General features: G+C 40.7%; 1 protein-coding gene across 2 annotated transcripts in view; it reads left to right on the top strand.

Annotated features, from left to right (window-relative positions):
• stag1a (stromal antigen 1a) overlaps positions 1-14,933 on the top strand; it is a 54,518-nt gene extending 39,585 nt beyond the window's left edge. The window contains exons 6-31 of one of the 2 annotated variants that reach the window (XM_038728917.1): positions 816-1,020; positions 1,561-1,712; positions 1,864-1,937; positions 2,093-2,216; positions 2,401-2,499; positions 2,652-2,731; positions 2,995-3,102; positions 3,345-3,459; positions 3,673-3,790; positions 4,043-4,146; positions 4,967-5,059; positions 5,401-5,694; positions 6,180-6,250; positions 6,549-6,717; positions 7,952-8,044; positions 8,411-8,585; positions 8,744-8,883; positions 9,440-9,541; positions 9,666-9,814; positions 10,549-10,677; positions 10,800-11,002; positions 11,128-11,296; positions 11,550-11,666; positions 11,888-12,002; positions 12,135-12,215; positions 13,268-14,933. In XM_038728917.1, the coding sequence (XP_038584845.1) occupies positions 816-1,020; positions 1,561-1,712; positions 1,864-1,937; positions 2,093-2,216; positions 2,401-2,499; positions 2,652-2,731; positions 2,995-3,102; positions 3,345-3,459; positions 3,673-3,790; positions 4,043-4,146; positions 4,967-5,059; positions 5,401-5,694; positions 6,180-6,250; positions 6,549-6,717; positions 7,952-8,044; positions 8,411-8,585; positions 8,744-8,883; positions 9,440-9,541; positions 9,666-9,814; positions 10,549-10,677; positions 10,800-11,002; positions 11,128-11,296; positions 11,550-11,666; positions 11,888-12,002; positions 12,135-12,215; positions 13,268-13,291 (3,303 nt within the window). In that variant the 3' untranslated portion in view covers positions 13,292-14,933. The remainder of the gene's footprint in view (positions 1-815; positions 1,021-1,560; positions 1,713-1,863; positions 1,938-2,092; positions 2,217-2,400; positions 2,500-2,651; positions 2,732-2,994; positions 3,103-3,344; positions 3,460-3,672; positions 3,791-4,042; positions 4,147-4,966; positions 5,060-5,400; positions 5,695-6,179; positions 6,251-6,548; positions 6,718-7,951; positions 8,045-8,410; positions 8,586-8,743; positions 8,884-9,439; positions 9,542-9,665; positions 9,815-10,548; positions 10,678-10,799; positions 11,003-11,127; positions 11,297-11,549; positions 11,667-11,887; positions 12,003-12,134; positions 12,216-13,267) is intronic. The other variant, XM_038728916.1, reaches the window with a different exon arrangement.
• The last annotated feature ends 246 nt before the right edge of the window (positions 14,934-15,179 follow it).

Genomic DNA, 15,179 nt, shown 5'->3' with positions numbered 1-15,179 from the left:
AAGTGAAATTGCTGTGGTGTAATTGTTTGCAAGGATGTGGGGTTGTGTTTAGTAGCAATGCAAACAGGTGGCCTTTCTAAAGAAGCATTGTGCACCGTGTGTGCTCGTCAGGTTTTTTTTTCAAGCAGGAATAATCCTCCAAAGGATAATTAAGGCTTCAAATGCATTTGAGACTTTCATGTCTCTTCGACAGCTCAAACCAATTTTCTTTTTATATTCAATGTAAGTTGGAAACTATTTTTTATGTATGAGCAGAAGGAACAGATATTTGTAAGTGGGTGCAGTGCGATTTAAATCACACAATAAAAAATGAAAGTCACTTACCTCTCACATCAGTTTTCAGTTGTTTTTTTTTTTACTAAGCTCTAACCACATCAGACTTTTGACAGAACAGAGCGTAACAAACAAATATCAGCGGTTCAACAAATAAAAAGGATTCTGCTCTCCTTCACTGGTAACAAATGTGTTCTTAAACTCAACCAGAAATCATTACAAGCATGTTACTGAAAACATGTCTCAGAGCATACACACATCTATAACAACCATAGTTTTAATAGCAGCAAATAATTCAGCTATCTAAAGACACAAATTTAATATAGTCACTTGTAAGATCTAACCCCTAAGTGTGTCTGCTGTATCAACACTGACCTGAATGATGGCGTAGTCAATTATCTTTAAAACTTGGAAGAAAATTGTTCGTGTTGCTCAGAAACACTCCAGCTGGATGAATGCTTGCCAGCACAGAGGCTTGAACCAGATCATTTCGAGAAACGATAATGAAGTCTCTCTGATCACTGTGTGTTTTTTGTCAACAGGACAGCGGGGATTATCCCCTCACCATGCCAGGGCCTATGTGGAAGAAGTTCCGCTACAACTTCTGTGAGTTCATCAGCGTTTTGATCCGACAGTGTCAGTACAGCATCATCTACGACGAGTACATGATGGACACGGTGATCTCACTCCTCACTGGCCTGTCCGACTCTCAAGTGCGAGCCTTCAGACACACCTCCACGTTAGCAGGTACTGACACCAGCTTTATGAGTGCTGCAGCAGTCCTCATCATTACAGTAACAATAAGACATTTATTTGTACACTATGTTTTTGAACAGTTATTAAGTGAGTTGCACACACCTCCACAATGGCTGGCAGTGAATGAAAACACCACCGATGTTGTTAGGGTAGTGCTGAATCTTACAAGAGGCAGGTAATGACAATAAATACATGTAATCAAAGTGTCTGCAAAGACGTTAAAAATGACTGAGATTATTATTCCACCTGTCAATTGAGGAAACCTATTTTGATGTGGGAGACGACCGCTTTACTGTTACACCTTTATACTTATGGTATACCGTGTTTGCATCTGACAACTTTGTTTGCCACAAAAAAACAAAAAGTGTGATTCTTCTTTTATGTTATAGAACTTAACCTAGACTTGTGTACAGGTTTTTTACAAGAGGTAGAAAATGAAGAAATCAAGAACAAATTTCCTGCGAGGAAAATTTATGGAGGAGAATTTATTTATTACAGAGCCTTAGTATGTGCATTTTTGTCTCTACATAGCGATGAAGCTGATGACAGCGCTGGTGAATGTGGCGCTGAACCTGAGCATTCACCAGGACAACACCCAGAGACAGTACGAGGCTGAGAGGAACAAGATAGCCGGTAAACGGGCCAATGAGAAGTTAGAATTGCTGCTACAGAAGAGGAAGGAGGTCAGTTGGTGTTTAAAGTAACTTTTCAGATTGTTAAAAATAAGGAATAACCTGTTGTCACTGTTTAGCTTATTGGGATACTGTGCTACATACTAAAATGTCCTGGCCACAGTCTGTCCTTCCTAAAACTTGGTGTTTGTCCTCTTTACAGCTTCAAGAAAACCAGGACGAAATAGAGAATATGATGAATTCCATCTTCAAGGGAATCTTTGTGCATCGCTACAGGTACATTTTGTGTTTGTTGATGTTAATAATTAACAGTCAGACATGACCATTTTTTGTCAAATGTTGTCTGCCGAAGCAGTACGGAGACTTGTTTGTCATAATAATAATAATAATAATAATAATGATGTTCGTGGTGAATGTAATTTTGTTTCCAGGGATGCGATTGCTGAAATCCGAGCCATCTGTATTGAGGAGATTGGAGTATGGATGAAGATGTACAGCGATGCTTTTCTTAATGATAGTTACCTGAAATATGTTGGATGGACGCTACACGATAGGGTAAGCACACCACCACGGTTTTGTTGTTTGTTTTCTCGCATTTCTTCAAGCCTCTGCTGATGTTTTCTTATGATATTAGTGCACCACTTCTAAATTGATTCAGTGGGTCTGATAATATTTACTAGCCCACCACAATCTGCTTTTCTTTGAAATTTTTTAAACTCTGTTTCTTTCTCTTTTTCAGCAAGGAGAGGTTCGTCTGAAGTGCCTTAAGGCTTTACAGAATCTGTACACAAACCGAGAACTGTTCCCCAAGTTAGAGTTGTTCACCAACCGCTTCAAGGTAATATCCGCAAGAATTAAAAGTTAGAATCGTGACTGCTTTTAAGACACTGAAAAATAGGACTGAGTCATGCTTAGATCTGATGTTGTCTAATTTCTGTTGCGCTTATTTATCCAAGTTGCTTCCCTGTTTAATTATATCTGTTTTGACAGGACCGTATTGTATCAATGACACTGGATAAGGAGTATGATGTGGCTGTGGAGGCCATCAGACTGGTCACACTCATCCTGCAGTGAGTAACTGAAATGCTTTTTGCCCTTGTCCCACAAATAGGTTGGATAATTAGTTCAGTGTGACATTGGGCACAATTGTTCACTCAAAGCACTGTTTCAATGGACATCACTTTATATGCCTAATAAATTTAGTTTCATGTACTCAAATACTCTTCCCTACATTATTATTTCTGATTCTCGTACTCCTTGATTTGTACTGAGGAGACACCAAAGCCAATTTTTACGTCTTTGTGTTAAGTGTTATCTTTATTATCTGTTACAGGGGCAGTGAAGACGCCTTATCCAATGAGGACTGTGAGAATGTGTACCACCTGGTTTACTCTGCCCACAGACCAGTGGCAGTTGCTGCTGGAGAGTTCCTGCACAGGAAGTGAGTCCATCCTGAAGTCTTTCCTATATTATCTTAAGATAATTTTGATTTGAAATAATGTTGAGCTTGCCTTTTAGTTTGGATCTTATTAGTCATTTAATAGTGGGTTCTAAAGTCTGTCTTATTAGCTTCCTCCCTTGTCTTTAATCTTTTTTGCTCACTCCTTCTCTGTATTGCTCCTTTCTTCTCCTTATTTCTCGCTCTCCTCTTTTCCATCTCTCAATCTCTCTTTCTGCTGTCAGGTTATTCAGTCGTCATGACCCGCAGGCAGAAGAAGCGCTGGCTAAGCGCAGAGGGAGGAGCAGTCCCAACGGAAATCTCATCCGTATGCTGGTGCTCTTCTTTCTGGAGAGTGAGGTAACACTCACACACTGTCACTGTTATTACACATAATGCACAAACAATGACAAATTATACATACCACCTATGCACAAAGGTAGATTATATTTTAAACGTTTAAATAATATATTGTTACCGTATCCTTGTGGGTAAAACCCTTAAACTGGCAAATTTACATTGTTGGAGACACACAATGCCTGCAATACCTGATCATGTACTTTCTTTGTGTAGCTCCATGAGCATGCAGCCTACCTGGTGGACTCATTGTGGGAAAGCTCTCAGGAGCTGCTGAAAGACTGGGAGTGTATGACCGAACTTCTGCTGGAGGAGCCTGTGCAGGGAGAGGAGTGTAAGACACACACACTGTTCTTGTTCTCTCTTTAAGCATGTGGCTTAGACTACTTCACATCAAGCACAACTTCACAGCCAAAAAACATCTAGAAGAGATGATGCCATGAAATCTTGTTCCTTGAAACTCTTTCTTGGTCCCTGTTTAAATCCCTTTCTCTGTTTCTCTTTCCCATTTGCTTCCTTCTCTTCTCTTTGTATATATCTCTTTCTCTCTCTCCTTTGCTTTGACTCCCTCCGTCTTCCTCTGCAGTGTTGTCAGACAGACAGGAGAGTGCACTGATAGAGCTGACAGTGTGCACCATCCGACAGGCAGCAGAGGCACATCCACCTGTTGGCAGAGGCACTGGCAAACGGGTTGGTCAAGTATACACTCTGTACACCGTTAGCACTCTGTCAGCATTCACTTTGAATTGTGCACCAATTGAGTAGAAAGGTGAGACTCATGAGGTAACCTGCCAACAGAGGCCTTGAGCAATACTTACAATTGTCTATTCATGTGTTGTAAGTTAGCTAAATGTCTGCTCAAGGCGGCAAAATTGGTTAACAGGAGTTCTACAGTGCTCGTCACTGTGTTTTTAAAAGGCTAAGGCATACACTGCTGTGCCAATTGCGACACCCTGGGTTCAAATCCAGGCCACGGCTGTTCTTGCCTGCCTTCCCCTCTGTTTGTACAGAAAAGAATCTGTCTAAATTTAGACGTGGTAGTCATACTCTGCCAATTTAAAAGAGATATTTATGTGACTATGTTCCCAGACTGTGTACTTTGACAGGAGATCAGGAGATCAAGTAGACAAGTGTCATTATAGATTAGTGTGTCTTGGTTTTGAAGATGAGAGGAACGGATGAGTTAAATGCTACTATAGGATTAATCCAAGCTCTGTTAAATGTGAAAAAAATGAACCAATCTTGCTATGTTTGTCAAAAAAAAAACCGGATCATTTTAAATGACAACTGTATTTAACATTTTCTTATTTATTGTAATTGCCCGTTACTGGGCCAAAATTGTCACTGGTAACTTACTTTACATCTGGGTGCAATGTAGAGGGACCTCAGCACAAACTATTGTGTGAGGTAGCACATGGAGAATGTCCATGAATAACACTTTATGACCCTTTTTCTGCCTATTTTTACACCTACTACATTTGACCTTGAGCTTTTTTGTGTGCTCATCCAGGTGCTGACAGCAAAGGAGAGGAAGACTCAGATAGACGATAAGAACAAACTGACAGAGCACTTCATCATGGCTCTGCCCATGCTTTTGTCCAAGGTAAGATCTTCCTGAAAGCCAGCCTGCATAGGACCAGCAAAAGAGAGACCGTTGACACTGATTAATGAGTGGGCTGGGTGTCTGATCTGTTTGTCGAAATTATCTATCAAGGTGTTACTTCTTCTACTTATTCATGAGAAGTGTTACTGAATGAATGCCACACTGGACAAATGTGCTGGCTAAATACTTAAAATGTAATCAGCCATTTCACTGACTGGGAAACAGAAAGAAGGATCAGGTGTTGATTGAAGGGTCTCTCTTTCTCTTTACTGCCTCTGACTTTTTTATGTATGCTATAAGACATCTATATAATTCCCGCCTCTCCATCTCCTCATCCACAGTACCAGGCAGACTCTGAGAAGGTAGCCAACCTGCTGCAGATCCCTCAGTTCTTTGACCTGGACGTGTACAGCGCTGGGCGCATGGAGAAGCACCTGGACGCCTTGCTAAAGCAGATCCGGTTGGTGGTGGAGAAGCACATCGAGATGGATGTGCTCGAGGCCTGCAGCAAGACCTACAGCATCCTCTGCTCTGAGGAGTACACCATCATGAACCGTGTGGACATCGCCCGCTCACAGCTCATCGACGAGATGACGGATCGCTTCACACACTCTGTGGAAGAGCTTCTGCAGGAGGTATGACGGGAAGAGCAGCAGGTGTTTGTTGGAAAGGGATGGGTGAAAATAGTCATGTGGATGTATTTATTATTCATAATGTCATTAAGGGGTCCATAGCTTTTTAATTTAGTCCCAAGCTACACATGAACATGTGTGGGTGATTAGAAATATGCAGTTTTGAGGTGTCCTGATGTACTGGTGGTTAAGACACATGAATATAACAAGCCATATCACTCCCCACTCCCAATTTTTCCTGTCTGTATCTCCACTGTCACTATGAAATGATGCCCCAAAATCTTTATTTGATTTGATTTATAAATTTATGAAGATATATATCAATTTCAAATTTGTTGTGCCAGGCCCAAATGTAGGTGCAAAAATACAAATTAAAGAGAATCATAATACTTACATGTCTAGGGTTAGTGTTTATTCCATGTGTTTAGGTTAAAGGCAGAAATATTAGTCTAGCCTTTGTGTGCTAAAAGGTGTTTGTTACACTACAGGCTGAGGAGGCCGATGATGACGATATCTACAATGTTTTATCGACTCTCAAGAGACTCACAGCCTTCCACAAGTAAGACTCTCTCCTTACTTTTTACTTTCCATCCGTTTAGCTTCACTAAAATATTATTTTCATTATTGATTTATGTTCTGATTGTTTTCTCAAGTAATTATTTAGTATTTATCACAAAATATCAGAAAATAGTGAATAGTCCAAGGTGATGGCAAAGGCTAACACTCCAAGACATCCATACCACATCAAAACTTGTAAATTGTAAAACTGAATGAAAGCACTGGATAAAAACTTCCACTAAATAAACTTAATTAATCAGTGAAATGTAATGTGTTTTCCCTCTTGTTTCCTGCCTTAGTGCCCACGACTTGACGCGGTGGGACTTATTTGGGAATTGCTACCGGCTGCTGAAGGCGGGCATCGAGCAGGGCTCCATGCCGGAGCAGATAGCTGTCCAGGCCCTGCAGTGTTCCCACTACTCCATCCTCTGGCAGCTGGTCAAGATCACAGAGGGGGCACCCAGCAAGGTGCTCGACTCACCTCACTGACAGAGATTTGAACACAGCATTTATCCTCAGTCAGGGGCTCAGAGATAAGACTGCTGTGTCTGAGCATCGGTGACCCAGAGGGACAGGAGCTTATCTGTATTTCTGCTGAGAAGGGCAGCTTAGGTGTGAAAATTAATCTCACGATCGGACATGATGCTTACTACCGAATCAGGGGCTTACCCCCAATCTATTTGATTTAACACTTAAACACTGCACAGCGGCAGCAGATCAGGCTGTTATTTTGTGGAAGACTGAAGGCCAAACCTCCAAGACAGTTTAACCCCTAATTCACTGCTGGGGAATATTTTGCCTCTCCTACAGCGCAACATTTCAAGTTGAAAGATGGTCTTTTTTAACTCAAGTTCAGTATTTCTGCACTCTGACCTACAGTAGCCTAAATATTCTGCATGTGCGTCCATCATTATTATTATTTATTATTATTATTATTATTGTCTTTTTTAATTATTCACTATTAACTAATGATGCAACTACTGATAGTTTTCTTAATTAACTGATGAAGTGTTTGGTCTATTAGTCAAAGGCAAGTTTATTTGTAAGAAGAAGGCCTAAGAAAATGAACAAATATTAATTTGTTTAATATTCATTTATTCATATTAAAGACATCTAAATTTTTGGCATTTTCGCTTAAAAAATTACTTAAATGATAAATTGTCAGTTGTTGCCAATTAATTATCTATCAGATCCAAGCAGCCAATATTAGTATAACATGCACTGAGTAGTAGTAGGTAATAGTTTTAACACCTTTTCTTTTGAAATCAGAAACATGTCATTTAGAAGCATTTTTAGGGATTTATTGGTTGCTGATGCATTATAACAGCATCACCACTGACCATTAATATTTAAATTATTCAGAATAACAATTCCTGAACATGTCTCAAGAATAAAAAAAGAAAAATTGTTCATTAGTTTATAAGTCTACAATGTCCCACTGTGCTCTCTGAAGCCCTTTGACAGACTCGACCAGCGTTAACACGAAGTGTATTGATTCTTCTGCCTCAATGAAGTTAGTAGATAATTAATTGGAATCATTAAAGTTTGATGACTTCTCTGGTGCAGTTAGCTAGGGCAAGACATTTAGACTGACTGATAATGCTGTTTAATATCGATTTTCTGTTAAAAATGTGGCTAATGTTTGTGGTTTCTGGGGTGTGTGTGTGTGTGTGTGTGTGTGTGTGTGTGTGCGCGCGCGCAGGATGACCTTTTGGCTCTCAGGAGAGTGGTGAAGTCTTTCCTGGCTGTGTGCCAGCAGTGCCTGTCCAACGTCAACACACCAGTCAAAGAACAGGTGACAATACACACCTGACCTGCTCACACCTCCACTTTCACAAAAAAATATAAAGGATGTCATTTTTATTCATTATTGTCAGAATGTGTATGGATAACCAGTTAAAAACTAGAAACTGTGTACAGTCACAACTGTCACAGTGTTTGAGATGTTAGAAGAGCATGATTGATCAAATTTAATTTTCATTAGACGTAAAGATGAGTTTATTCTGATCTACTAGAGGGAATAGAAAGAAACTTTTTTGTTGACCCACAAAAAAAAAAATTTTGACAAAACAAGCATGTTTTCTAACACACGAAAGAAATCAGTCTTTAGTTTTGTCTTTTTATGTTATATCATAATTCCTCATTTTTGCCTCTTGCTCAGGCGTTCATGCTTCTCTGTGACCTGCTGATGATCTTCAGTCACCAGCTGACTTCTGGCGGCAGGGAGGGCCTCCAGCCACTGGTCTTCAACCCGGACGGCACTCTGCAGAACGAGCTGCTCAACTTTGTCCTGGACCACGTCTTCATCGACCAGGACGATGAGAGTCAGAGCATGGGTGAGAGAGACAGTTCTCATTGAATTACAGCTCTTACTGAATTAGATGAGCTTGAAGATAGTTTGAAAAATCAACAAAATTATTTTGTTTTGTTGAATTTGCCATTTTCCTCATCTTCTTTTGTCCTCCTGTTCATTTATCTGTCCATCTGCCTCTAGAGGGAGATGAGGAGGACGAAGCCAACAAGATCGAGGCTCTCCACAAAAGGAGAAATCTGCTTGCAGCTTTCTGCAAACTCATCATCTACGACATTGTAGACATGCCCGCTGCTGCCGACATCTTCAAACACTACATGAAGGTGGCTGTTTATCCGTACTTGACAGCAATATTGACATAATCAGCATAAAATAATAAGGCAATATGAAACATTCAGAAACCATTAAAACGGTATCTAAAGGTGATTTAAAAGATTTGAGTTGATCGCCTGCTTGATTGGGCCTTATTGCAAAAATGCAGTGTAGATTGTAGCAGTTTGTCTTAGCAATGTCTTTGATTTCTAATTATAATTTAATGATACACTATTTTTAAGTTTGTAGTTGTTAAATGTAAAAAGGAGACTGCTCTAGGATGTAGCAGATTTATCTTAGTAATCATTTTAGTTAAAAATGAATAAATCCAAAATGACAAAATAGAAGAGCAAATAACTGTAAATTAAATGCATTATGGAAAAACAAGGAGCTTAAGAAGAATATTTTTTTCTTTTAAACACAAAAAAAGTAACCTAATTTGGATGTCAAATGTCACATAAGTTCTGGTTTAGATTGCAATTGTGAAAATCTGTAGATGACGTGAGATTGAATGTACTCCAGTTTGTCATCTTGCATGTTTTTAACTGTTTTGTTTTTCTGCCTCAGTATTATAATGATTATGGCGACATCATCAAGGAGACTCTGAGTAAAACCAGACAGACAGACAAGATTCTCTGTGCCAAGACACTCATCCTCAGTCTGCAGCAGGTGAGACTCTGATAAAGACAAAATTACAGGCTCCATACACAGCTGTCTGGTTTGAAATGGTGCATTCTTTAAGTGCTCTCATGTGCATAGCCACAAACACTTAGTCAATGTGTGTGTGTTGCAGCTGTTCAACGAGCTTCTGCAGGATCAGGGACCCAATTTGGACCGAACGTCGTCTCATGTCAGCGGCATCAAGGAGCTGGCCCGCCGCTTCGCGCTCACCTTCGGCCTGGATCAGATCAAGACCAGAGAGGCTGTTGCCACTCTGCACAAGTAAGACCACGAGGGCTCTTTTCTCTAGCGGGCACTAGACTGGGCTTACACCTGTAATCGGATATTTAGGGAGTTAAGAACACTTAGCTAAGATTAAAGTGAGATAAAAAGACGGTGAGGGTGTTTCCCACAACAGAATTAGAAAGTTTGCAGATGACTGTGCTACATTTTAGTGATGTGGATTTGAATCTGTAATAAAAAGGTGAATATTATGTGTAGGATTTTGATTCAGTCAGTCATGTAGAGGATTTTTAATGGTAGATTTTCTGCCATTATTATTAACACACAAATAAACCTTTTTCAAGGTGTCTGTCTAACCTAATATATTCTGAAATGTAGCTCAGGTACCTAAAATGCTGGAGCAAGCCTGACTGAAAAAAGTAAAAGCACAGACTGAGAGCAAAATAGGAAATAAATCTATTACAGATGTTTTAAAACTGAAAAGTTGATTGAGTGCGTATCTGCTCAGTACTACAGCTTCCACTCAAATTCGGGCTACCATAACATACACAGGATACTACAGGATGGGTGACATAGCCTAAATTGCTTACAAGCTGAAGAAAAGTACACTGACATCTGGTGACATATTTATATTTTAAGATTTGCTGGGAAAAGTCAATTCAACATCTAATAAATTCACACTATGACAAGAGTATGTCTTGAATGTATGGAAATATTTTCTGCTAGCAATTTATTTCCTCCCTTTCTGTCTCTGTCTTGTGCACTCATGTCAGGGATGGAATAGAGTTTGCATTTAAGTACCAGAATCCTCGAGGACCAGAGTTTCCTCCTATCAACCTGGCCTTCCTTGAGGTTCTGAGTGAATTTTCCTCCAAACTAATCCGCCAAGACAAAAAGACAGTGTAAGTACTCCCTTCCATCTTTTTTCCCCACTCTAAGACAAAAACTTAATCTTACACTTAAAACCTTCGTAATGTCATTTCAAAATAAATGAATCATGCTAATATGCTGCGTGCATTCTCAGCCACTCGTACCTGGAGAAGTTTATGTCAGAGTCGATGTCGGAGCGTCGGGAGGATGTGTGGCTGCCGCTGATTTCCTACAGGAACAGCCTGCTGACCGGAGGAGACGAGGACCACATGTCTGTCACGTCGGGCTCCAGCAGCAAGACTGGCTCAGTCCGCAGCAAGAAGGGACGACCGCCTCTACACAAGAAACGCATTGAGGGTGAGACAGGTGCACAAACACAGATGAGGGTTACTCTCTATTTGGGTAGGCTTATCTGCACTGTATCCGTTACGTGAAATTGTGTTTCTGATACTATCAACTTTTCTCTGTGCGTTCGTTTTCAGAAGAGACTAGTGTGGAGGGCTCGTGGATGATGCGTAATGACACTCTTCAGACACCGGGTGCGCTGCAGACACCCCAGCTCACCTCAACAGTCCTCAGAGAGAACAGACCGGCAGAACACATGCCTGACCCGGACTCAGAACCTGGATCAGAGAACGACTACGTACACAAGTGAGTGTATACTCAGAATGAAAACATATACATTCATACACACCAACATGAAATGGTTTGTGAAGTTAAAACCAATTCATGAATTACCTTTTAAGACAGACAAGATTAGTGTCAGTCAGAATCTTCTATTTACTTCCAAATACATATTGAACTGAGTTATGTAAACCGGTGAATTACAAGTAACCTTTATGTAATAGCAAGTACTAAGAAGTGATATCAAACTGGAGTATGTTGACCCTCTGTTTGTCTTCAGTCCTCAGATGCAGATGTCGTGGCTCGGCCAGCAGAAGATGGACGAGGTAAACAGGAAGGACCGGACGGGCATGAACTACATCAAGTCACGCAGCAATCAGGGCGTCCGGCAGACTGTGTAAGTGTGTTAAGCTTTAAAAACAGCAGCACAAACAGATGAAGCCCGGGCTTCGCAACTTCGCTATGGGTCGTGTCAGTCCGCTGTTAAATTAGAGAGCTGCAACAAACGTTTTTAATGAATAAAGAGAATAAGAAAAAAGAAGGTAATCAGTTGGGTGTGCTGCTGCTGCTTTTCTAATTGTGTTCCTTCTACTTGCTTCTTTTTTAATTTTCCATTAGCCGCGGGTTGATGGAGGATGACGCAGAGCCAATCTTCGAGGATGTGATGATGTCATCGCGGGGCCAGCTGGAGGATATGAACGAGGAGTTTGAAGACACGATGGTGATCGACCTGGTCAGTGACGATGCTTTCTCTCACCGCATTTTGAATGTGAAATTCCATTAAAGAAATAAAGATGCATCAAGAGCCCTGTCTCCATTAATTATTTTACTTCATCAAATCAATTTTGGCTTTTGTCCTTTCTAGCCGCCATCGAGGAACAGACGTGAAAGAGCAGAATTAAGACCAGACTTCTTTGACTCTGCAGCGATGATTGAAGACGAGTCGGTAAGTACATATTGACACAATATGTATCCATATTGATAATAAATTATTTAAGTCATTTAAAGCAAGAATGTAAACATTCACTGCTTCCAGCCTCTAAAATATGAGCGTCCGCTGTTTTTACTTTACTGTCCATGATAGTAAACTGAATATCTTGAGCTCTTTTCTGACCACGATACCAAGAAAATAATCTTTAGATTTGTTGATCATGTGTTGCTGCCCTATGCGTAAATTAGACATCTTAAATCACATACAGAACTGAGTGATTTGATTGATTGAAACTGGACTTTTCATACTTTAAAGCAGTGGTCGGCAATAGACAGCCCGTGGGCCAAAGTTGGCCCGCAGCAATAATATCTGGCCCGTGGGCAGATTACTTTGATAGCGGCAAAAAATAATTATAGCGGCTGGTGCTGAAACGGATCTCAGTCATGACAGCAAAAGTCACTCACGTAATCACTTCCTCTTAAGTGATTGTGCTTACAAAATAAAAGTGTGAGAACATTTTTGCAGCAGTACTTTATGTCGTTTTTAATTGGGAGCTTTTATTTTAAAAGTTCTGCAGGAAATTCAAAAGAGTCTCTGGCTTGCTTGACACACCTCTGAAAGAGCCGTCAGAAAATGTGAGCTCGGATTCCCCTGAATGAGAAATGCAGGAATTTCCTCTGCCTGGAGATACTGAGGACGCCCATTAGTTGATGTGGACCAATCGCAGGGATGTACCTGCACATGCTTAATTGTGATATGTAATACGATCGCTTCACAATCAATTTGTTGAAAAGGGAAGAAAATAAATTCTAGCATCAAGGATTGAACACACAACCCTCTGAACCGGAGTCCTGTGCACTACCAACTGTGCTAATCACACAGTAAATGTAGGAATATAAATAGTCAATCTGACGATGGCCCGATGCCAGACTTATATGCCGAGAATTTGAGCTTTTAGACTTCCAGTGCCAAAAGATAGGGACAGTGATGCGTATTACTTACTGCAAGGTTGGAGTTATTTTCTGTTCAAGATTGTCTGACAGTCTCTCTCCTCTCCATTGTTCCAGGGATTCAGCATGCCCATGTTCTGATCTGAGAAGAGGCAAAGACCCTGAGATCAGGATCCACGTCAGGAGTAAACACAAGGGGTGGGGGGTGGGGGGTTGGGACATCGAACCCACATAACCTGCCAATCAAACTCTTAAGAAGAAGAAAAAAACATTGTCGAAGTACTTTTCTCTTTCTGTAAGACATGATGGAAGGATGTTTGTCAAGTGGATCTACTGATGAATCCCGCGTCGGCTGGATCTCACCTGGAAGTGTGAAGCGAGGGTCTGCTCTGTTCTTTCAGGCGGACCGGAGGATCCAGAATATTCTCCAGTATCTAGTTCGGATTATTCAAGAGCTTCATCTTGCCCAATCTTCCTCCTCCTCCTCTCCAGCCTGTTGGTTAAGTTCTTGTTAGCGGTATCTCTGACGGCGCTCTGGCTGCCGGCCTGAGGAGTACTCGCAGTTTTTACGGTTCCCTGTTACACAGATGTACAGTTGTTTGGTTCCGCTCCCCATCAGCAGCACAGAGCAGTGTAACACTGTACAGACCCTTGCCCCCTTCTTTTGGTGTCGCACTTCGATCCGTCTGGTTAAATCCAACATAGAAGGGATCTCAATACTAAATGTACTATATATTTGCTCTTATTAACACCCACCGCCTCTCCTCTCTCTGTGCGCCATCTGAGTCCTTGTATGTGGTGGTGCTGGTGTGTGATGTGTGTAAAGTTGTGGTGGTGGTGGTGATGATGATGATGATGGTTGAGTAGTTGCACAGGCACACAGAGGTCAACGGCTGTAGACCGACCTGGAAGAAGTGATGTTATTGTGTGTCAAAGCAAAACGAGTGTTGTCATTTGACGGTGAAGCCCACCTCCTTACCCCCCACCCCAAACTGACCCCTGACAGAAGCCCTCCCATCTCAGATCTTGGACATGTTCTGTTCACACACATGCACGCACACACACACACACACACACACACACACACACACACCCTTGAATAACTGCTTTTTGAAGTTAAAGTTTTAAAAAAAGACAATAAACATATTTTGAATTCTGTAGCTTTAGTACTAAAGTTTTAAATCAAGTGTGTTTCTGTTTTTGTCGGATGTTTGTACAGCTTTTTCTTGAATATGTATCTTGTTTGTTGCCAAATTGTGGCCTACATACTTACAGTATATTCCAGCCCCTTCCCCCTACACCTGAAACTCATATCCAACGGTTACCAAGTTCAGATTGTTGCTGTGGGGTACCAGATTTTAAGCGCTGTATGGTCTGATTGTAATCGTTTCACAGTTCAGTATTACAGCAGATTATCTCTTAGGTTTGTTCATTTTACAGGTCAAATCAAGTTAAGTTTTTCACCTGCCTACAGTGTTAACTGATCCAAGAAGCTGACGATTTGTTGTTACCATTGTTCATATCCAGTGCAGTGATGGATCTCTGTCTGACAGATTAGTTTGAATGTGTTTTGAATGTTTCCAGCCATATCGTCGTTCACCCACCGTTTGTTTATCAATCATTTACCTTTCTCTTGGCTGGCTTGGCAGTCCTGTAAATATCAGAGACAATTGGATCTTTTCTGCAGTGCAGTTGACATCAGTTGCCCTAAAATGCTCTAAATCCCTGTTTTTTTCTGTGAACCTAAATTCTTTTTAATAAAATAAAATCTGTAATCAATTTATGGCCCAGTGTTTGTGTGCCTTTGTTTCAGTTTCAAAATAGTTGACAGCTGCAGTTTTTCATCAAAAACTTTGACAGCATTTTCATAGTAGACTATAACTGTGTAGAGCTTCACAGTTCCTTTTTGACATTGGAAATTTAATTGCTTGAATATTTCAGCTCTCTGAATATTTAAGAGTTTCACTGACATTTTAGTTGGTACCTTCAAATCACTCAGCGGACAAAGCTGCCAATTATTTTAAACCAC

This window comes from Micropterus salmoides, unplaced genomic scaffold (genome assembly GCF_014851395.1).
Source record: "Micropterus salmoides isolate LMB-PRFRI ecotype aquatic unplaced genomic scaffold, ASM1485139v1 Ms_hic_scaffold_19, whole genome shotgun sequence".
NCBI lineage: Eukaryota > Metazoa > Chordata > Actinopteri > Centrarchiformes > Centrarchidae > Micropterus > Micropterus salmoides.
Note: the sequence above shows the minus strand (reverse complement) of the source record. Positions and strands in the feature narration are given on the sequence as shown.